Genomic DNA, 15,786 nt, shown 5'->3' on the forward strand with positions numbered 1-15,786 from the left:
TTCCGTATTCATAAGAAGTGATCTGATTAATATTTTTAATCACGAAGGCATGGCTTAATATAGAATAAAAAACTTGGACTTATTGAAGAAAAATCAGATTGTAGAGAGCAAAGAGAGATGAAATCAACTTTGGTGAATCTAGACCGCATCTAAATGTGCGGAATCTTGCAGCAGTTCAAGCATAGTTAAGAAATATTCAATTTTACATGCTTAGTTCTGGCTCGGAACGATATTAAGAGGAAGTTAATTGGCCTATTTCAACTATATATCTCAAATTGGAGTGGACATCGTTGGAATTCGGAAGTGCGTGACTATTAGCTAACCAGATCAAGTAATCACTATCAAAACTCGGAGGTACGAAAAACGAAGCCTTGTATTATCTTGCTATGCTTTATTACATTCAAAAAGCAAGAGGATTTGTATCCAAATTCCAAACAAAATATTACCTAATAATAATAAACTTCATCAATCAAATTAATAATTTGAAAATTAAAGAACTTAGGTGTTCTTCATTTCTTGTCACCCATTCCAAGTGTTTCCTTCACTGTGTCCACAGCATCTTGAGCCATATGAACCATCTTCTCTCCAGTCTGCAACAAAATAAAGCATCACAATTCAAACCCGAATCCGAACGAGAAGCTCTTTACACGTATTTTTATCCAAAAAAAAAATTAAAAAAAAAAAAGGAAAATTTTTGAAAAACCTGTTGGAGAAAAGTAACAGGTTCTTGTTTGTCATGGTGGGCAGAAAGTTGAGCTTGAGCTGAATCAGTAGGCAAAATGTCTCTTGGTTCATTGCCTGTGGATTGGGTAGCTTCCATCCATTCTTCTGTTCTTGCCTGCCTCATCATTTCAACCAATTCTTAACCATTTCCAAAACTTTACCCTCAAAAAATCACTATTCATGACATCGAGATCGAGATCGTTCAAATCACGCTCGATATCTATTTCACTTCAATTTCAATCCAAACCCAAAAAAAAGTTCTTGTATTTAAAAAAATGGTTTTAAAAACAAAAAAATAAGATCGTTCCATAATCAAACATACAAGAAAGTACGACAAAACAAAAACAACGAATATCGAAACATAGTTTCAATCACCTGAGTTAGGCTTTTGGTTTGGTCATCATTCAAACTTTGCTGCATGCTAGACATCTCTTTTTTTTTTCTTTTTTTTTTTCGTAACAATGGAAGATAATTGTTTTTTTTTTTTTTTTGGGTTTTGAAGTTTATTGAGGCTGTTTATATAAGTCTAGAGGTTGCTTTTTTAGATTGACACGTGGAGGAGAGAGAGAGAGATTTGACTCACTCAAAACTTAAAAGAAGTTGAGAATAGAGAGAAAAATATGGGGAACCAATTAGTTACCAAAATAATTTGATTTACCTTTTTGAATTAGTAGTTTTATTCAAAAAAAAATTAAACCAATAAAAATACGGTCAAATTAATAAAAAAAATATTGTTATTTCAATTCATGTCACATTGAAGAACAATGAAATGTCATGTCGTAAATTTTAGGTGGATTACAATTTAAAATAATTTAGATTTATTGTATTTCTTTTAAAACTTTTAATTTACTTTGAGTTACAATTACATAATGGTTAATCGTGGCCATTAAGTATGAATGTTACCAATCTTGGAATGCTTTTAGTAGTTTCATTTTGAGGCCTATGTATGTTGTATTTGTAGGGAGGCTTATAAAATGTAGTAAAAGAATCATTTGTGCTTTTCTTTAGCCAATGGCTAAGTTTCTTTGCAATTCTATGTAGTTTATGTTGCATGTAGAATCATTCAAGCTCGACATGATCAATCTTGCTTGTGAAGTGATTCGAATCTCAATCAAGTGTTCTTGCTTTGAGATATTTTGATCAACAAGAATCATTNAAATCTCAGACAATGTTATTGTCTTGAGATATTCGATCAAAAAGGTAATTCGAATCTCAATCAAGTGTTCTTGTCTTGAGATATTTGATCAACAAGAATCATTCATGATACACATGATCGATCTTTTTTGTCGAGTGATTCAAATCTCAAACAATGTTATTGTCTTGAGATATTCGAATCTTACTCCCCTTGTAGTGATTCCTTGTCTTATCAATATAGGGTCTATAAAAAATTTTATCCACTGAACTCGAAATAGAAACGGATTGAGTAAAAAAAAAATGCTATATAATCGACTCCAACCCAATCAATAGTGTTGGGGTTGGTTCTCTGAAATTTCATATTCTACGTACACCTCTAGTTTTTCTTGTTCGGTCTAAATGACTCATTTTTAATATGGATTTTTGATGAGCTTGAAATTATCCTACCTCTAAAAAAAAATAATAATAAATAAACGGTATTTATAAGATTTTTTTAAATAATTTTACAAAACAAAAAATATTAGTGGTTTGAACACTATAAAAAAGTAGACCATAATAAAATATTTAAAATATAAATAATAATTGAAATATCTGGATAATATCTGGAAACTACGTGAATATACTATTTTTTTTTTAATTTTTTTTTAAAAAAGGGGAAATAATAAATGTTAGTTTTTTAATTTGAAAAATAAAATAAAATAAAATTTAATTTTCAAGTATAATAAAATACTATATTTTCATTCTTATTCGTAGTATCTAAATTTTTAAAAAGGTAAAAAAAAAAAAAAAAAAAAAATCTGATTCTTTGAATTGAATTTAGAATCTGTTGAAAAAAGACCTCACATTATATTTATATTTATTAAAGATGAATAAAACATTAATTATTAAATAAAATTGAAATTGAAAAAAGAAGATTAAAAAATAATTTTATTTAAAAAATTAAAAGCTCAGAATTAGTGATGGGTTTAATTGTTAATTATTTGTTTTAATATAAAGATTTAAAATTAATTGGGATAAATTAAAATATTGTGGGTGTAAATAGCAATTTGTAGTTGCGGGTGTGAATAGAACTCTTCGAAGAAGAAAAAGAAAATAATAAAAATTAAAAATTAAAAATTAAAAACATTTTGATTTTCAGAGGAGGTTTTCTCTTTCGATCTCTGCTTCGTTTCTTCTTCTTCTTCGTCTTCTTCGTCTTCTTCTTCTTCTTCTTCTTCTTCTTCTTCTAGGTTTTCTTCCACCGGAATGCGTTCTTCTTCTTCTTGCAGGAGATCCTTCTCGATAATTTAAAGCCCTTTCTCGCCTGAATTTCGCTATCTTCTCCGGCGATCATTGCTTCTAAATTAATACAACACCGCACCTTTCTCTATTTCACTTTGAATTTTGATTAATTTCCTCCAATTTCTCCCTTTTCCCGATCGAAATGCCGGAGAGTTTTGGAGCATGACGTTTTCTCTTGTGAACGATGACAGCTTCATTCGGGGTTTTTGACGAATCAAATTCTCCTTCCACATCGACTCCACCGCTCCCGCCTCACGTTTCTCAGCCTGGTCCGGCTTATCCCTTGAGCAGGCAAAGGTGAGGGTGGGACTGAATGATTATTTGATGCGATGTTCGTGTTTTGATTGTATGGATGATTGCCCTCTTTCTTATGCGAGAGGTTTGGGTTGTGCGAGGATCGAGATATGTATGGCCAAGATTTCTTAAATCTTGGGTCTGAATTTCTAAGATTTTGATGTGTTTCCCCCAGCCTGAAAGTTAACTGGGAAAATGTTAATCGAGCGCACGAAGTTTGATTAAATACACAAATTTTGATTTTTTTTGCTCCTTGTAAACTAGTCTATCTTGATTTTCTAGTGCTATTTTAGTTTCTTGTGTTACTGTAGTAGTAGTTTGGCATGGAATCGTTGCCATGGTCTTTGGGAGTTCGGAGGGTCGAGGGGATGGAGCGACGATGGCTCGTACTCTGTAGCTACGGCTAATTGAATGATCTAATTGGACTTGACCTGTGTATTTCTAGTTAAAAGGAGAGAGTTTTCATTACTATGCTGATTGTTCAACGCTCCCATGAAATAAAACTGCGAGTATGATTGAAATTTTACAAATTTCTGCTTTGTCTATAATTAACACGAGGATTCTTGGTGTTATAATTATCATCATGAGGACATGGAGCATTGGAACTTGTTTTGGGTTATGGGATTTTGCTATATTGATGTGATATAGATCAGATAGTTCATCTACTATTTAGGGATCTTGGGTTTTGCAGACTTAACTCATCCTACTGCCTAACTTTGATCTCTTTTTTTTCAGAGTCGGCAATGTTTTTCAACTTTTAGCCCAGAGGGAGGTTTCTCCTCAAACTAAACGATCATTGAGGAGGTTTTGGGGAGATTCTCATGACCGCCAATGTGATCCGGCTGGGACAAGATGTGAAGCAGCCAGAGATGCTAAGCGGGGTCTTATCTCATGGTAGTGCTTTGTTTCTTATAATGCATCTGAATGTCTAATGCAATAAATGAAATAATGAGAAATATTTTGCTTATTTGTTTATCCTGCCATTTTATGTTGTGATACTTCCTCTTTGTTACTTCGGCCCTTATTTGGGATGTGTTATTAAATTTGGAATCTTGTCAGGGTCGAGGCTGAATCACTACGACATCTTTCAGCTAAATATTGTCCTCTTGTGCCTCCTCCAAGGTCAACAATTGCAGCAGCATTCAGCCCTGATGGGAGAACGCTTGCTTCTACGCAGTGAGTTGCTGTTAAGGGATTTTTTTTTGCTACAGTGTAGTGATGAAGCTCCATGTTTGGTATAATTTAGTGTAGATGCTTATTTCTGTTTATTGTTTTCATGCCTGCAGTGGAGATCATACCGTAAAAATCATTGATTGCCAAACTGGGACCTGCTTAAAGGTGCTAAGTGGTCACCGAAGAACCCCTTGGGTGGTAAGCATGAAAGTTGCACTCTTTGTTCTTAAGAAATCTTTCATTTCTTTCAGCTTATCATACTTGTGATCAATAGTATAATATTCTTCAATGTTTCTTATAAAATAGATTAATATAAAAAATAGTTTGGTGGATTATTTAGCCTTTTATTTGTTCTTTAAAAGTCAATTTCATTGGGTATACTTGTTAACATATTTTGCGAATGTGGCTTAGTCGTTATTTTCTTTTTGCCATGGCTTCATTGATTATTAGTTTTCTGTGTGGCAAGTTGCTCCAATTTTCTGGATTCGTCTTCTGCTATTCTTTCAGGTCAGATTCCATCCACTGTACCCCGAAATTGTTGCTAGTGGAAGCTTGGATTATGATGTTCGACTGTGGGATGCAAACACTGCTGAGTGCATTGGCTCTCGTGATTTCTGTAATTTCTTTCTCAAGTTCTTTGCATCGTCTTGTCTGAATGGTTGGATAGTTGGAAATTTTTGTATGTTTATATGAGTTATTGTTCAACCATGTGCTCCTCCATGCAGATCGTCCTATTGCATCCATAGCTTTCCATGCCCAAGGTGAGCTTCTTGCTGTGGCATCAGGTCATAAGGTGAGGATTTTAAATGGGGAATTAAATATATAACTCTATAAGTGCATTCCATTATACAATCTTGATCTTAAATTTTATGCAGCTTTACATTTGGCACTACAACAAAAAAGGGGAGACACCCTCGCCAACCATTGTTTTAAGGACACGGCGATCATTGCGTGCTGTGCATTTTCACCCACATGCAGCCCAATTCCTTTTAACAGCAGAGGTAAATTGTTTTTGTTGCCTTTTAAATTTTCCTCCTTTTGATCACTTATCCTAATTTTTCCGATTAATGTGTTCTTAAGGTCAATGATCTCGACTCATCAGAATCTGCCATAACATTAGCAACATCTCCTGGATATGTGCAATATCCGCCCCCTACTGTATATTTTGCCGATGCACATTCTTCTGATCGTTCTAGCTTGGTGGATGGCCTTCCTTTGATGTCCTTTCCTCTGTTGATATGGCCTTCATTTTCCAAAGAAAATAGGAGAATGTCCATGCAGCGAATGGAAGCGGATCATTCTGTTGGGAGATTACAAAGAGTTGATCCTTCTGCTTCAGTGCGGCTTTTAACATATTCAACCCCATCAGGACAGTATGAACTCGTGTTGTCACCCATTGAACCTAATAGTTCGTCTCCAGTTCCAGAAGAAACTGGAACCAATCCTTACACAAGTGAAATGGAGACAGAAGTTTCAGAAACAGCTGTGGATGCTTCAGAGCATATGGAAGTGCAGACTGAAGTGAGGAATAATCAAAATTTTCCCTTCAATGACCCTTGGGAACTACCTTTCTTGCAAGGGTGGTTAATTGGCCAAAGTCAAGCTAATCAGCACGCTCTTCGGTCACACAGTGATGATGTTCGTGAAAATTCTTCTGCACCATCTGATATAGGAGGAATTCATGCTCCACTTGCTTCATTAATTCCTACCAGCACTGGCCAAAGTAGAGGTGGTAGGAGATCTAGTTCAAGAAATCGTTCCTTACGTTCTCGTGTGCCTATGCCTGTGAGTGGATTAGATGAAGATGCTACTATGAGTAACTCAATTCCTGACGAAAGTGATCCACAACCCATCGTCAGTAGAATTCAGTCTGAGCTTGCTGCATCTCTGGCTGCAGCAGCTGCCGCGGAGTTACCTTGTACCGTGAAACTCAGGATATGGTCACATGATGTTAAAAATCCTTGTGCTCCACTGAATGATGAAAGATGTCGGTTAGCCATTCCACATGCAGTTCTCTGTAGGTATGTTCTTTTGTGTCATTCAACTAGTTTTTGTATGTGTGTGTACATATATATAGATAGATAGACTGACAGATAGTTGACATTATTTGGGAGGTTTACAGTATGGGATGATTGGAAAGCCTTTATTTTAGCTTATTCTTGGATTCTGGTCTGACTAACCATCAAAGTCTATCTACAAATTATGTTTTTGCAGTGAAATGGGTGCCCATTTTTCGCCTTGTGGGAGATTTTTGGCAGCATGTGTGGCATGTATGTTGCCACATATGGAAGCTGATCCTGGATTCCAAAGCTATGCTAATAGTGATGCAACTGGGGCTGCAACATCACCTACACGACACCCGATTTCTGCTCAGCAGGTCATGTACGAGCTTAGGATATACTCTCTGGAGGAGGCAACGTATGTATCCAGCACTTGATTCCTTCCCTTTTTATAGCTTAAATTTATCTCTTATCCTTGTTTTCTGTATATAGGTTTGGTATGGTACTAGCATCTCGAGCAATAAGAGCTGCTCATTGTCTAACATCTATACAGGTTTGTTAATGATAAGGACTGTTATTTTCCGTTAAGTACCTTAAACGAGCATGATATTGTAGGGTTCTATGCTTAAATCCTTGGAGACCTTTTTTTTAAATTAAGAAAAACATCTTCTACCATCACCTTTAGTTTCTATGTAGTGAAGTGTGCAAGCGGTGCTAGATCATGTAGCGATAGTCTTATCCTTGCAAACTTAATGTGGCTCATTAAATATAAGAACTTTGTCCAATGTTTAGTTAAGAATTGAAAAAATCAGGTGCATTTTTCGTGATTAGGCTAACATCTTTTATATGCTTTAAATAGGAAACAAATAGGAGAATCTTTAAAGAGGTTGATAGGTTCACTGCCTCCTTTTAGGAGTTTGTGACCAAAGCAATCTGTAATTATCCTATGTCTCTCATTCTCAGCCATTGGAATCTTTTCATTTTTTCTTCTTTAGCCATTTTGTTTCTCATTCTGTGGTGCACTGATTCTTTTTTCTTTATTTTTATTTATTTTTTATTATTATTACCCCATGCATTTTTTTAATTTTTTTTTTGATATCCATGAGTGTCCGAGCCTTGTGTGGCGTTCATCTTGATTAGGGCTTAGCTTCTTATAAAATAAAGAACTTCCCAAGGAAACAAGTTGTATCAACCCTTTGGCCTCTTTTCTATGATTTTTTGCTTTTTTGTTCTGTTTCCTTTGTAGTCTTCATGTTGGTTGGGTCTTGTTTCTTTTTGTTACCCTTTTTTATATTCTTTCATTCGTTTCTTCTAAGCTATGTTTTTTCATGGTAAAAAAAAAAAGTAAATAAGTTGTAATGAATTTTACTGAAGTTTCTACTTGTTATAATTGTAGTTCTCTCCCACATCTGAACACTTGTTACTTGCTTATGGCCGTCGCCATAGTTCACTTCTTAAGAGTGTTGTCGTAGATGGAGAGACAACTGTGCCCATATACACTATACTTGAGGTAAAGTTCATTTCTTTTGTTTAATTGAGGTAACCAGGATAAAATTGAGTGCACCAATATTTTTCTTTTTATTATGTGTGCAGAATGAAGAGGTGTATTATATTTCTTTTGATTCTATATGATAATAGTGCATGGCTGATTTTTGGTGCATTATTAGAAAGTAAAGCTCTTATCCACACGATATAACTTTCTTTTTCATCTGTGAAGACTTTGGTTTTAGAAGTTGTAATTCGTTGACATGCAAACCTTTATTCTAAAGTTTGCTGGTTAAAGGGAAAAAAAATCCTGTATTTCAAATTTAGAAGGCAATCCAAATGTGAATTCTGATTGTTGGATGTCGCTTCTTTTAGCAAGTTCTTACTTGTAGAAAAAGAAATAAGCCATTGTCTTTTTCTAAGATAATACATGGTCTTTTTGCAGTTTCAATGCTATTTATTAAGACCTAATCCTTTGGTGTTTGTAATTCTTGGAGATATATTTCCTGGAAGAATATGCTACATATTAATAATGCCGACAGGATCAACAAATTTTTTTAAAGATGTTTTATGGTGGACCTCATGGTGGTTGTACTCAAGCGGGCATTATTTCCTTGGTTTCAATTATTATAGATGTCATCATAAATCATAATATTATAACTATGATGGCACTGGCTCATAACTTCGTGTTTGACATCAACAGCTGCTGTTCATTTATGATAATGTTTGATTGATATTAACTATGTAGCCTTTTGATGTTCCTTTATTTTTCATCTTAATTGACTGAAGTTTGCTTTGACAACTTAGGTTTACAGAGTTTCTAACATGGAACTTGTGAGAGTGCTCCCGAGCGCTGAGGATGAGGTAAATGTGGCTTGTTTTCATCCCTCAGTGGGAGGAGGTGTTGTCTACGGGACCAAGGTAAGCTGCTAAATATTTTTCCTTGAATTATTTATTTATTTTCTTTTAATACAATTATTTTCCTTTTATTCTTTCAATATTGATGCAACTTTGATGTTCTTTTTTTTTTTTCTGTCCATACAGGAGGGAAAGTTGAGAATCCTTCAATATGACAGTTCTCAAGCCATTAATCATTCAACGTATGGGTTTGTCGATGAAAACACGCTTGAGGTAGAAAACAGTCGGAGAACTTTCTTTTTCCTAATTCTTCTTATCCATGAATTTTCATGCTGATTGCTCTTTTCGATTTCATCAATTTAAACTTGTGGACATAACATATTATGTACATGGTACTGGCATAGCCTCTCTGCATTGAAATGTCACTTTTTAGTGTTTGATTCAGTAACTGTCGGACCAATATGGTAACTATTATCGAACATATAGCAGTAAATGATAACTAGAAAATTACACCTATCTAGAATTTTTTTTTTTTAATAAGATGGCATGCTGGGTTTTCTTGAGTTAAAGGACAACCAGCCCAAACCAAATGATCATCAGAAACAATACAAAGTAAAAACCCTTGTGCTTAGAACAATACAAAACAATAACTTGATGTTAATTATGTTATGCATGCTTCCATAATTTGAGCCCATTCTTGATGAGTTCTCTTTGTGCAGTAATCTTATAAGGCTTGTTTTGCTTCTGCCTTTTTGTTTCAATTGCAGGTTCCGACATATGCCTTAGAATGCTAGTAATTGTCAATGACGACATGAGATTTGGCGCAGCTTGACTGGTTTGTCTCTGTCACATTCTCAAGGGTTTTTTTTTTCTTTCTTTCTTTATTATTATTCATCATACTTTTCATATTTGTTTTGGTTACTATCATTCCTTTCAGTTGTCTAGTTAGATAATCAATCATATGTAAGGATCAAACATACCAGCCTTTTTTGTATGAAACTTATAGGTTATATCAACAGGTATCTCCCAAACTAAAGAAAGGAGTTCACATAAGATATTTCAATTGCTATTATTTAAAAAGATGTCATCATTACAGAAGAATCTGGAATTGTTTTCTCGGGCGAATGAGAAAATGTCCACTACTTCTGAATTTCCTCTGGACCCCTAGTTTGTCCTAAAAAATTGGTTTCTTTATCCAAGTAGCCAAGAGATAGCTTTCACAACATTGTAAGGAATCACTTTATCTTTAGAAAGGAAGGGAGGATAGCCGCACAACTGTTGCCATAAGAGTTCCTCTGGATTCCTAGGTGAGCAACTACTGATCTAGAAAGTGAGAATCGGCTTTTTTTTTTTTTTTTTTTTTNTTTACACTGAAGAAATATCCTCTTTGGTCATCTCTTGAACTATAGGATGCAGGCTTAGGTATTGATGGAAGTATCACGTCTGTTCCTCCACCCAACAATAAAAATAAACTCAGAATTTGCCGCCACTATTTGTGTACTCTTTTTATGATGCTTCAACACAGATTAGCATTTTCGTTTGAATGATGCTCCCATACTTGCCTTGTCATTTGTACCCTACCTTACTCTTTACCAACTACACACTTCTCTTGCACAAGCTCAACCGCATTACTAACAGTCTTTCTTCTCTGCGGTACAAGTCGAGGCTAATAAAGAGGCCTGAAACTCTCCTATCAATACTTCTGCCTCTGAATTCTTCTGTCTTTGCTTAGCCATCTATCTTTGACTTAATCCATCAAAACAAAACGCAAAAACTAACTCACAAAAGGTTATCAGCCGTTGCTCTCCCCCTATCTATTAAGTATATCCGTTGCTAGTTATCTCTTATATTATTCTTTTCTCACCCCTCTGACTAGTCATTGGATGTAGCAACAAGCATACCCCCAAGGCCCTTCTCTGATTGAAAAATGGAGGAATCTTAATAGAGGAAATCCTTCTGTAGAGAACAAAACCATTTCCGTTCTCATTATAGGGATACACAGGCAGGAAGAAGATCTCTAGGATGGAGAAGGTAAGACAGACCAAGAGATGGGAAAATGGATTTGCTTATGAACCTTTTGAGAAAGTTCTGACTGGCATCTAATTCTATTTGCTGGTCTCTCAACTGATAAGCACCATGAACGATATTCAAGAAACCTTCTGTTTCCCTCTCTTCCAATAGGCTTCATATGCTATAATGTGCATCAGAATGTGAATTGTCTTCTTTTTTTTTTTGTTTTTTTTTATTTATTTATCAAATGGTCCATGAAATTGTAAGAACAGAGGCTGACTTGTTTAAAATTAGAATCTCTGCGCAACATTTAATTTGGGAAAATACACTAATGTCGTGGGACAATCCGTCTGACGGCCCATGTGCTTAGGCCCACAAAGCCCATCAAGGCCCGATTGTCTGTTAAAGGAGAGGAAGTTAATGGTTATCGGGGACCACATAAAAATTTTAAAAAAGACTTAAAAGCAAAAACAATGGTCGTGTGTGTTGAAGGAGAGGGTGAAGCCCACGTGTAAAGGTAAAGACAGGTGGACGACTGGGTGCCAGTAAGCGACATCCTATTGGCTGGATGATGCAGTACGCACAATTAGAATCATGCGTGGCGCCCAAGTTTAATTCTTTTCATGCACCCATTCTGATCCACACACGTGACAAGATCAGCCGTCAGAATTCAGTCGTGGGTAAGGAGGAGCACTGTAACAAAGCCACAAGGTCCGCACCCTAACAAATCCCTCGTACCACCGCTTTTTTGTTTCCTTGCTTGCTGCTTAAGTTCGAATAAACACGCGCTTTCTTCTCCGCCTCTGTCATTGTGCCTTCGCGGCAGTTTCTCTTTCAATCCCATCACATCCCCTCTCCTCTTCAACTTTCCTTCCCTCCCTCCCTCCCTCTGTATATACTCCTCTTTCAGTTCCTCTTCTCTCTCAGTTTTCCCCGTTTAATGGAGGATCTCGAATTTTCCGAATATGACATAATAGGACAGATTGATTGGAACGATTTCTTTGATGAATTCCCAGAGGGAACCGGTGCTCTGGAGATGGAACCCCCTTCTTTGGGGGAGTCAAAATCGCCTCTGGGGTTGTCTAACTCATCTCCTGATTCGATTTCTTCCTGGATCAACGAGATCGAGAACGCTCTAATGAACGATGATGAAGAGAAGGAGGTTTCCGTTCCTATTGACGATTGCTGCGATAGTTTTTTGGCTGACGTACTCGTGGACTCTCATGGGGGAGCCTCTGTAATCGACATCGATTCCAATACTTCCGATTGCAATAACGACTTTCGCAATTGCCAGAAAGAGGATGAAGATAAGGTTTCTCCCGCTCCTGCTGGCGATTACTGCGATAGTTTTATGCCTGAATTACTTGTAGATACTCATGGGAGGTCCTCTGGGGTCGAAGCTGTAGTTGACGTTCCGTCCAATGCTTCCGATTGCCGTGACGATTCAAACAACTCCCAGAAGGAGAAGGTCGATGCAGCAAACATCGACGATAGTGTAGACGAAGATGCCGGAGATCCTGTTTCCAAAAAGCGGAGAAGGTATTGCTACTGAATCTTTTGAGTAGGCATTCTACTATTTGTAATCAATTAGGAGGTTTCGCCATATTAGTTTTAAGCCTCGTTGAACATTTATAGTTTCTGCCACGTAGCTCTTCCATTTGTAGTGGTAGTGTAAGTGTTTGGTTTTCTCTTTTGAGATTAAGAATTAATTACAATAAGTCGCCATGTACTCCCATGGACCTTATTTCTCATCTGGGAGTCTTAATTCGAGATATCTGGTATGTTTGAAACACCAAGAACGCGGGTAGAAAAGGGGTCTGTATGGGGGGCAGCCGCTTCTGTGGCATGAAACGTTTTGGTGTGCTTTCTCATCGATTACGATGCATATTGCATCCCTTCTCCCTTTGGGGGAGGATAATAAATAATTGAATAACCGAGATCGAAGATCATTTTATTTTTTAGTAGAAGCTGACATAATGCATGAATGCCATTCGAAGGGATAACTGCAATGTATGAATTCGAATTTTCCAGGCAGCTGAGAAATAGGGATGCAGCAGTGAGATCTAGGGAGAGGAAAAAGATGTACGTTAAGGATCTAGAGATGAAGAGTAAATTTCTTGAAGGTGAATGCCGGAGATTGGGGCGGTTGCTCCAGTGTTGCTGTGCTGAGAATCAAGCCTTACGCTTTAGTTTACAGATGGGAGGCGCTTCTGGTGCTTCACTGGCCAAGCAGGAGTCTGCTGTGCTCTTGTTGGGTACGGTTTATCTTTTCCTATGTGTTTTACCTTACCATTTCATATATGACCAAATTAAATTTTGTCTGCCGCTGTTAGTTTGGATGATTTCGCAAGAGAAATAATTGAATTGTTTATAAGGTAAAGTTGCAGATATTTTCCGCATCCATATTATTAGGGACTTTTGCTGCCTTGAGAGTAAGTAGATGGATGGAGTAAATCTAAGGCCCTGTTTGATAACCACTTGGTTTTTGGGTTTTCGTTTTTGAAAATTGTGTTTGTTACAACATCTTGATTGTGGTTTTCATCTTTCCCAGGTGATTTAAAACTACTGTTTTTTGTTTTCAAAGTTTGTCTTGGATTTGAAAACGCTCCTAGAATGTACACAACAAAACATAGAAAGCAATAGGTGGAAGTGGTGTTTATGGGCTTAATTTTCAAATAACTAAAATAAAAAACCATGGTTGTTTGGGCCCAAGTGATCCTTCCTCTATTTGCTCTCCTTTTATTGTTCTCTATGGGTATAGTTTTATTTATTTTATTTTATATATAGACACACACACACACACACACACACGTCCTTACGTGATCCTCATAAATATGGCCTTTGCTGTCTTTTTATCTGACTACATTCTCATTAACTGTATTCCTCCTCCTGGTGAGGAGAAATTATGTTTAGAGGCTGATACAATGGGGAGGATGGTTTTGTACTGTTGGAGGTAGGAGAGTGAAACTAAAAATTTTACTTTTAACTATACATCCCGGTTTAGAGGGTGACCACTAACCTCCAGGAAAATGGAAAATTGTAAAAGAGCACGCTTGGGGTGTCAATTTTGAATAAACTTGACTAGTGACATATTATGGACCGATTATGTTCAATGACTGCTTCGGCACTCAGAACATGAGTGATGAGACTACCCGTTTTGGTCTCTCTTTTGCCATCCTCATACATGCATTTGACTGCCTAGTGTGTAATAGAATAAAATTCATAAATAATAGTAACTTTAAGCTTTGGGTTCTTAGTATTAGATTAGAAAATCCTTTTAAGTTCTTGTGCCTTTACACTATTAACTACTTCGTTGAACGTTTGCGTCAAGCAACTTATGTTTTAGAGTGTTCATAATTTTGTTTTTAAGGTTAAACCCATTTTCTCTCTGTGTGACTCCCTTTTTAAACGTTTACACTAAGCACTTGACGTCTTAGTGTGTCATATAAATTTATTAAAAGGTAAAATCCATTTTCTTTCTCTGATATTCCCTATTGGAGTTTCTTGTGTGAAATAAAGAAGATTTTTGAAGTTCACGTTTCTTTCTCTGATATTCCCAATGTTTGCCTGATTAATCAATCCAACTGCCAAATCAAGTGGGACAATTTAAAACAACGAGGAAAGGAAAATAGTTGTATCATTTATTTATTTTTATCATTATCTATAGAATGTAATATGGACTTGAACGTATAAAGTTCACCGATCCATCCTATCCTGTCTAATCTATTGTACCCATTTTGCCCTCGTCAAGCCGTCATCATCCCTTCCCATCCATCCACAACACATTACACGACCAACGCATCTATTACTACATGTTGAAATCCTATAATCATGGATGGAATTCATCCAACCCCTCCCACTCCTTCCCACTTGTCCATCCATCCACAATACACTACCTAGTAGATCTGTGCCTAACAAGAATCTGACTTTTCTTTCTAATTTGAAATCTACGGTTTGGAAGTAGCAAGTTTGTGTTGAGCGATGTATGTTTTACAATTTGTGATATACATTTAATTTTTCTCTTAAAATTCTACTTTTGTTTCGTGTTCCATCCTAATGGACAGTCGCTTACTTCTTTTCGGTAGCCTGGCTATCAGTTTTTAAATGATGTTAACTTGATCTGTTAGTTGATTGAGCATCAGTTTTGATTGATAAGTCAGATGAATGGTGTAATAAATATTCGTTGTTGTCCTGCAGAATCCCTGCTGTTGGGTTCCCTGCTTTGGTTAGTGGGCACCGTTTGCCTGTTCACTCTTCCTCAACTCCCACAATCAACTCTGGAACCTGTTCCACGAGTAACAGTGGTGGAGGAGGAAGGTCCAGGAAGCGTGCCTTTCAACGGGGGAGGAAATAACAACTCCAGATGCTCGTACTCATCATTACAAACCAGAAGATGCAAGGCGGCTAGAACAAGGATGAAACTGAGTATGTTGGATGCGATACTGTCCTAGTGCAGCTTTGAAGTTGATATAGATAGATGTTGTAGGCTTTCGAAATGATTGAATGGTTTTGAGCGTTAAACTGGATGAACGGTCAAGACTGGGTGAATGAATCAACGAAATTGGTAACTTGACTTGCGTTCTATAGGGATGGAAAAGAAATAGATAGACGTGGAGTTGTCTAAAAGTCTAAATGCCGTATGTTTTGGTGCTTAGTTTATGTTTATCGAAAACCATGGTCGCAGGGATTTTCTTTTTGCACCCTATCTTATCCAAATTTTAGCCTGTACTTATTTACCGTTTGTATCACTATTTATTTGAACATTGAGCTATTTTAAATTGATTGGAAAACGAAGTTTTCCTCTCTTGCAATTGCAATTCGAACGAAA

General features: G+C 36.4%; 3 protein-coding genes across 3 annotated transcripts in view; 2 read left to right on the forward strand and 1 right to left on the reverse strand.

Annotated features, from left to right (window-relative positions):
• Positions 1 to 355: 355 nt before the first annotated feature.
• LOC111779280 (late embryogenesis abundant protein 1-like) lies at positions 356 to 1,190 on the reverse strand. The gene is made up of 3 exons (XM_023659396.1): positions 1,099 to 1,190; positions 704 to 838; positions 356 to 590 (listed from the first exon to the last, which is right to left on the reverse strand). The coding sequence occupies exons 1-3, from the start codon at positions 1,150 to 1,152 to the stop codon at positions 510 to 512; spliced, it is 270 nt and encodes an 89-aa protein (XP_023515164.1). The 5' UTR covers positions 1,153 to 1,190; the 3' UTR covers positions 356 to 509.
• A 1,830-nt stretch (positions 1,191 to 3,020) lies between these two features.
• Positions 3,021 to 15,786, forward strand: part of LOC111779188 — a 57,484-nt gene continuing 44,718 nt past the window's right edge. The window contains exons 1-14 of the mRNA XM_023659281.1: positions 3,021 to 3,435; positions 4,168 to 4,326; positions 4,492 to 4,608; positions 4,719 to 4,803; positions 5,113 to 5,221; positions 5,331 to 5,398; positions 5,481 to 5,606; positions 5,686 to 6,626; positions 6,820 to 7,023; positions 7,098 to 7,158; positions 8,002 to 8,115; positions 8,898 to 9,011; positions 9,135 to 9,221; positions 9,716 to 9,783. Coding sequence (XP_023515049.1) covers positions 3,323 to 3,435; positions 4,168 to 4,326; positions 4,492 to 4,608; positions 4,719 to 4,803; positions 5,113 to 5,221; positions 5,331 to 5,398; positions 5,481 to 5,606; positions 5,686 to 6,626; positions 6,820 to 7,023; positions 7,098 to 7,158; positions 8,002 to 8,115; positions 8,898 to 9,011; positions 9,135 to 9,221; positions 9,716 to 9,742 — 2,325 coding nt within the window. The 5' untranslated portion in view covers positions 3,021 to 3,322 and the 3' untranslated portion in view covers positions 9,743 to 9,783. The remainder of the gene's footprint in view (positions 3,436 to 4,167; positions 4,327 to 4,491; positions 4,609 to 4,718; positions 4,804 to 5,112; positions 5,222 to 5,330; positions 5,399 to 5,480; positions 5,607 to 5,685; positions 6,627 to 6,819; positions 7,024 to 7,097; positions 7,159 to 8,001; positions 8,116 to 8,897; positions 9,012 to 9,134; positions 9,222 to 9,715; positions 9,784 to 15,786) is intronic.
• Positions 11,734 to 15,775, forward strand: LOC111779191 (bZIP transcription factor 60). The gene is made up of 3 exons (XM_023659284.1): positions 11,734 to 12,497; positions 12,990 to 13,213; positions 15,156 to 15,775. Exons 1-3 carry the CDS (start codon positions 11,899 to 11,901, stop codon positions 15,407 to 15,409), a joined length of 1,077 nt encoding a protein of 358 aa, XP_023515052.1. The 5' UTR covers positions 11,734 to 11,898; the 3' UTR covers positions 15,410 to 15,775.

The sequence above is a fragment of the Cucurbita pepo genome, chromosome LG17, assembly GCF_002806865.2.
Source record: "Cucurbita pepo subsp. pepo cultivar mu-cu-16 chromosome LG17, ASM280686v2, whole genome shotgun sequence".
In the NCBI taxonomy this organism is placed as follows: Eukaryota; Viridiplantae; Streptophyta; class Magnoliopsida; order Cucurbitales; family Cucurbitaceae; genus Cucurbita; species Cucurbita pepo.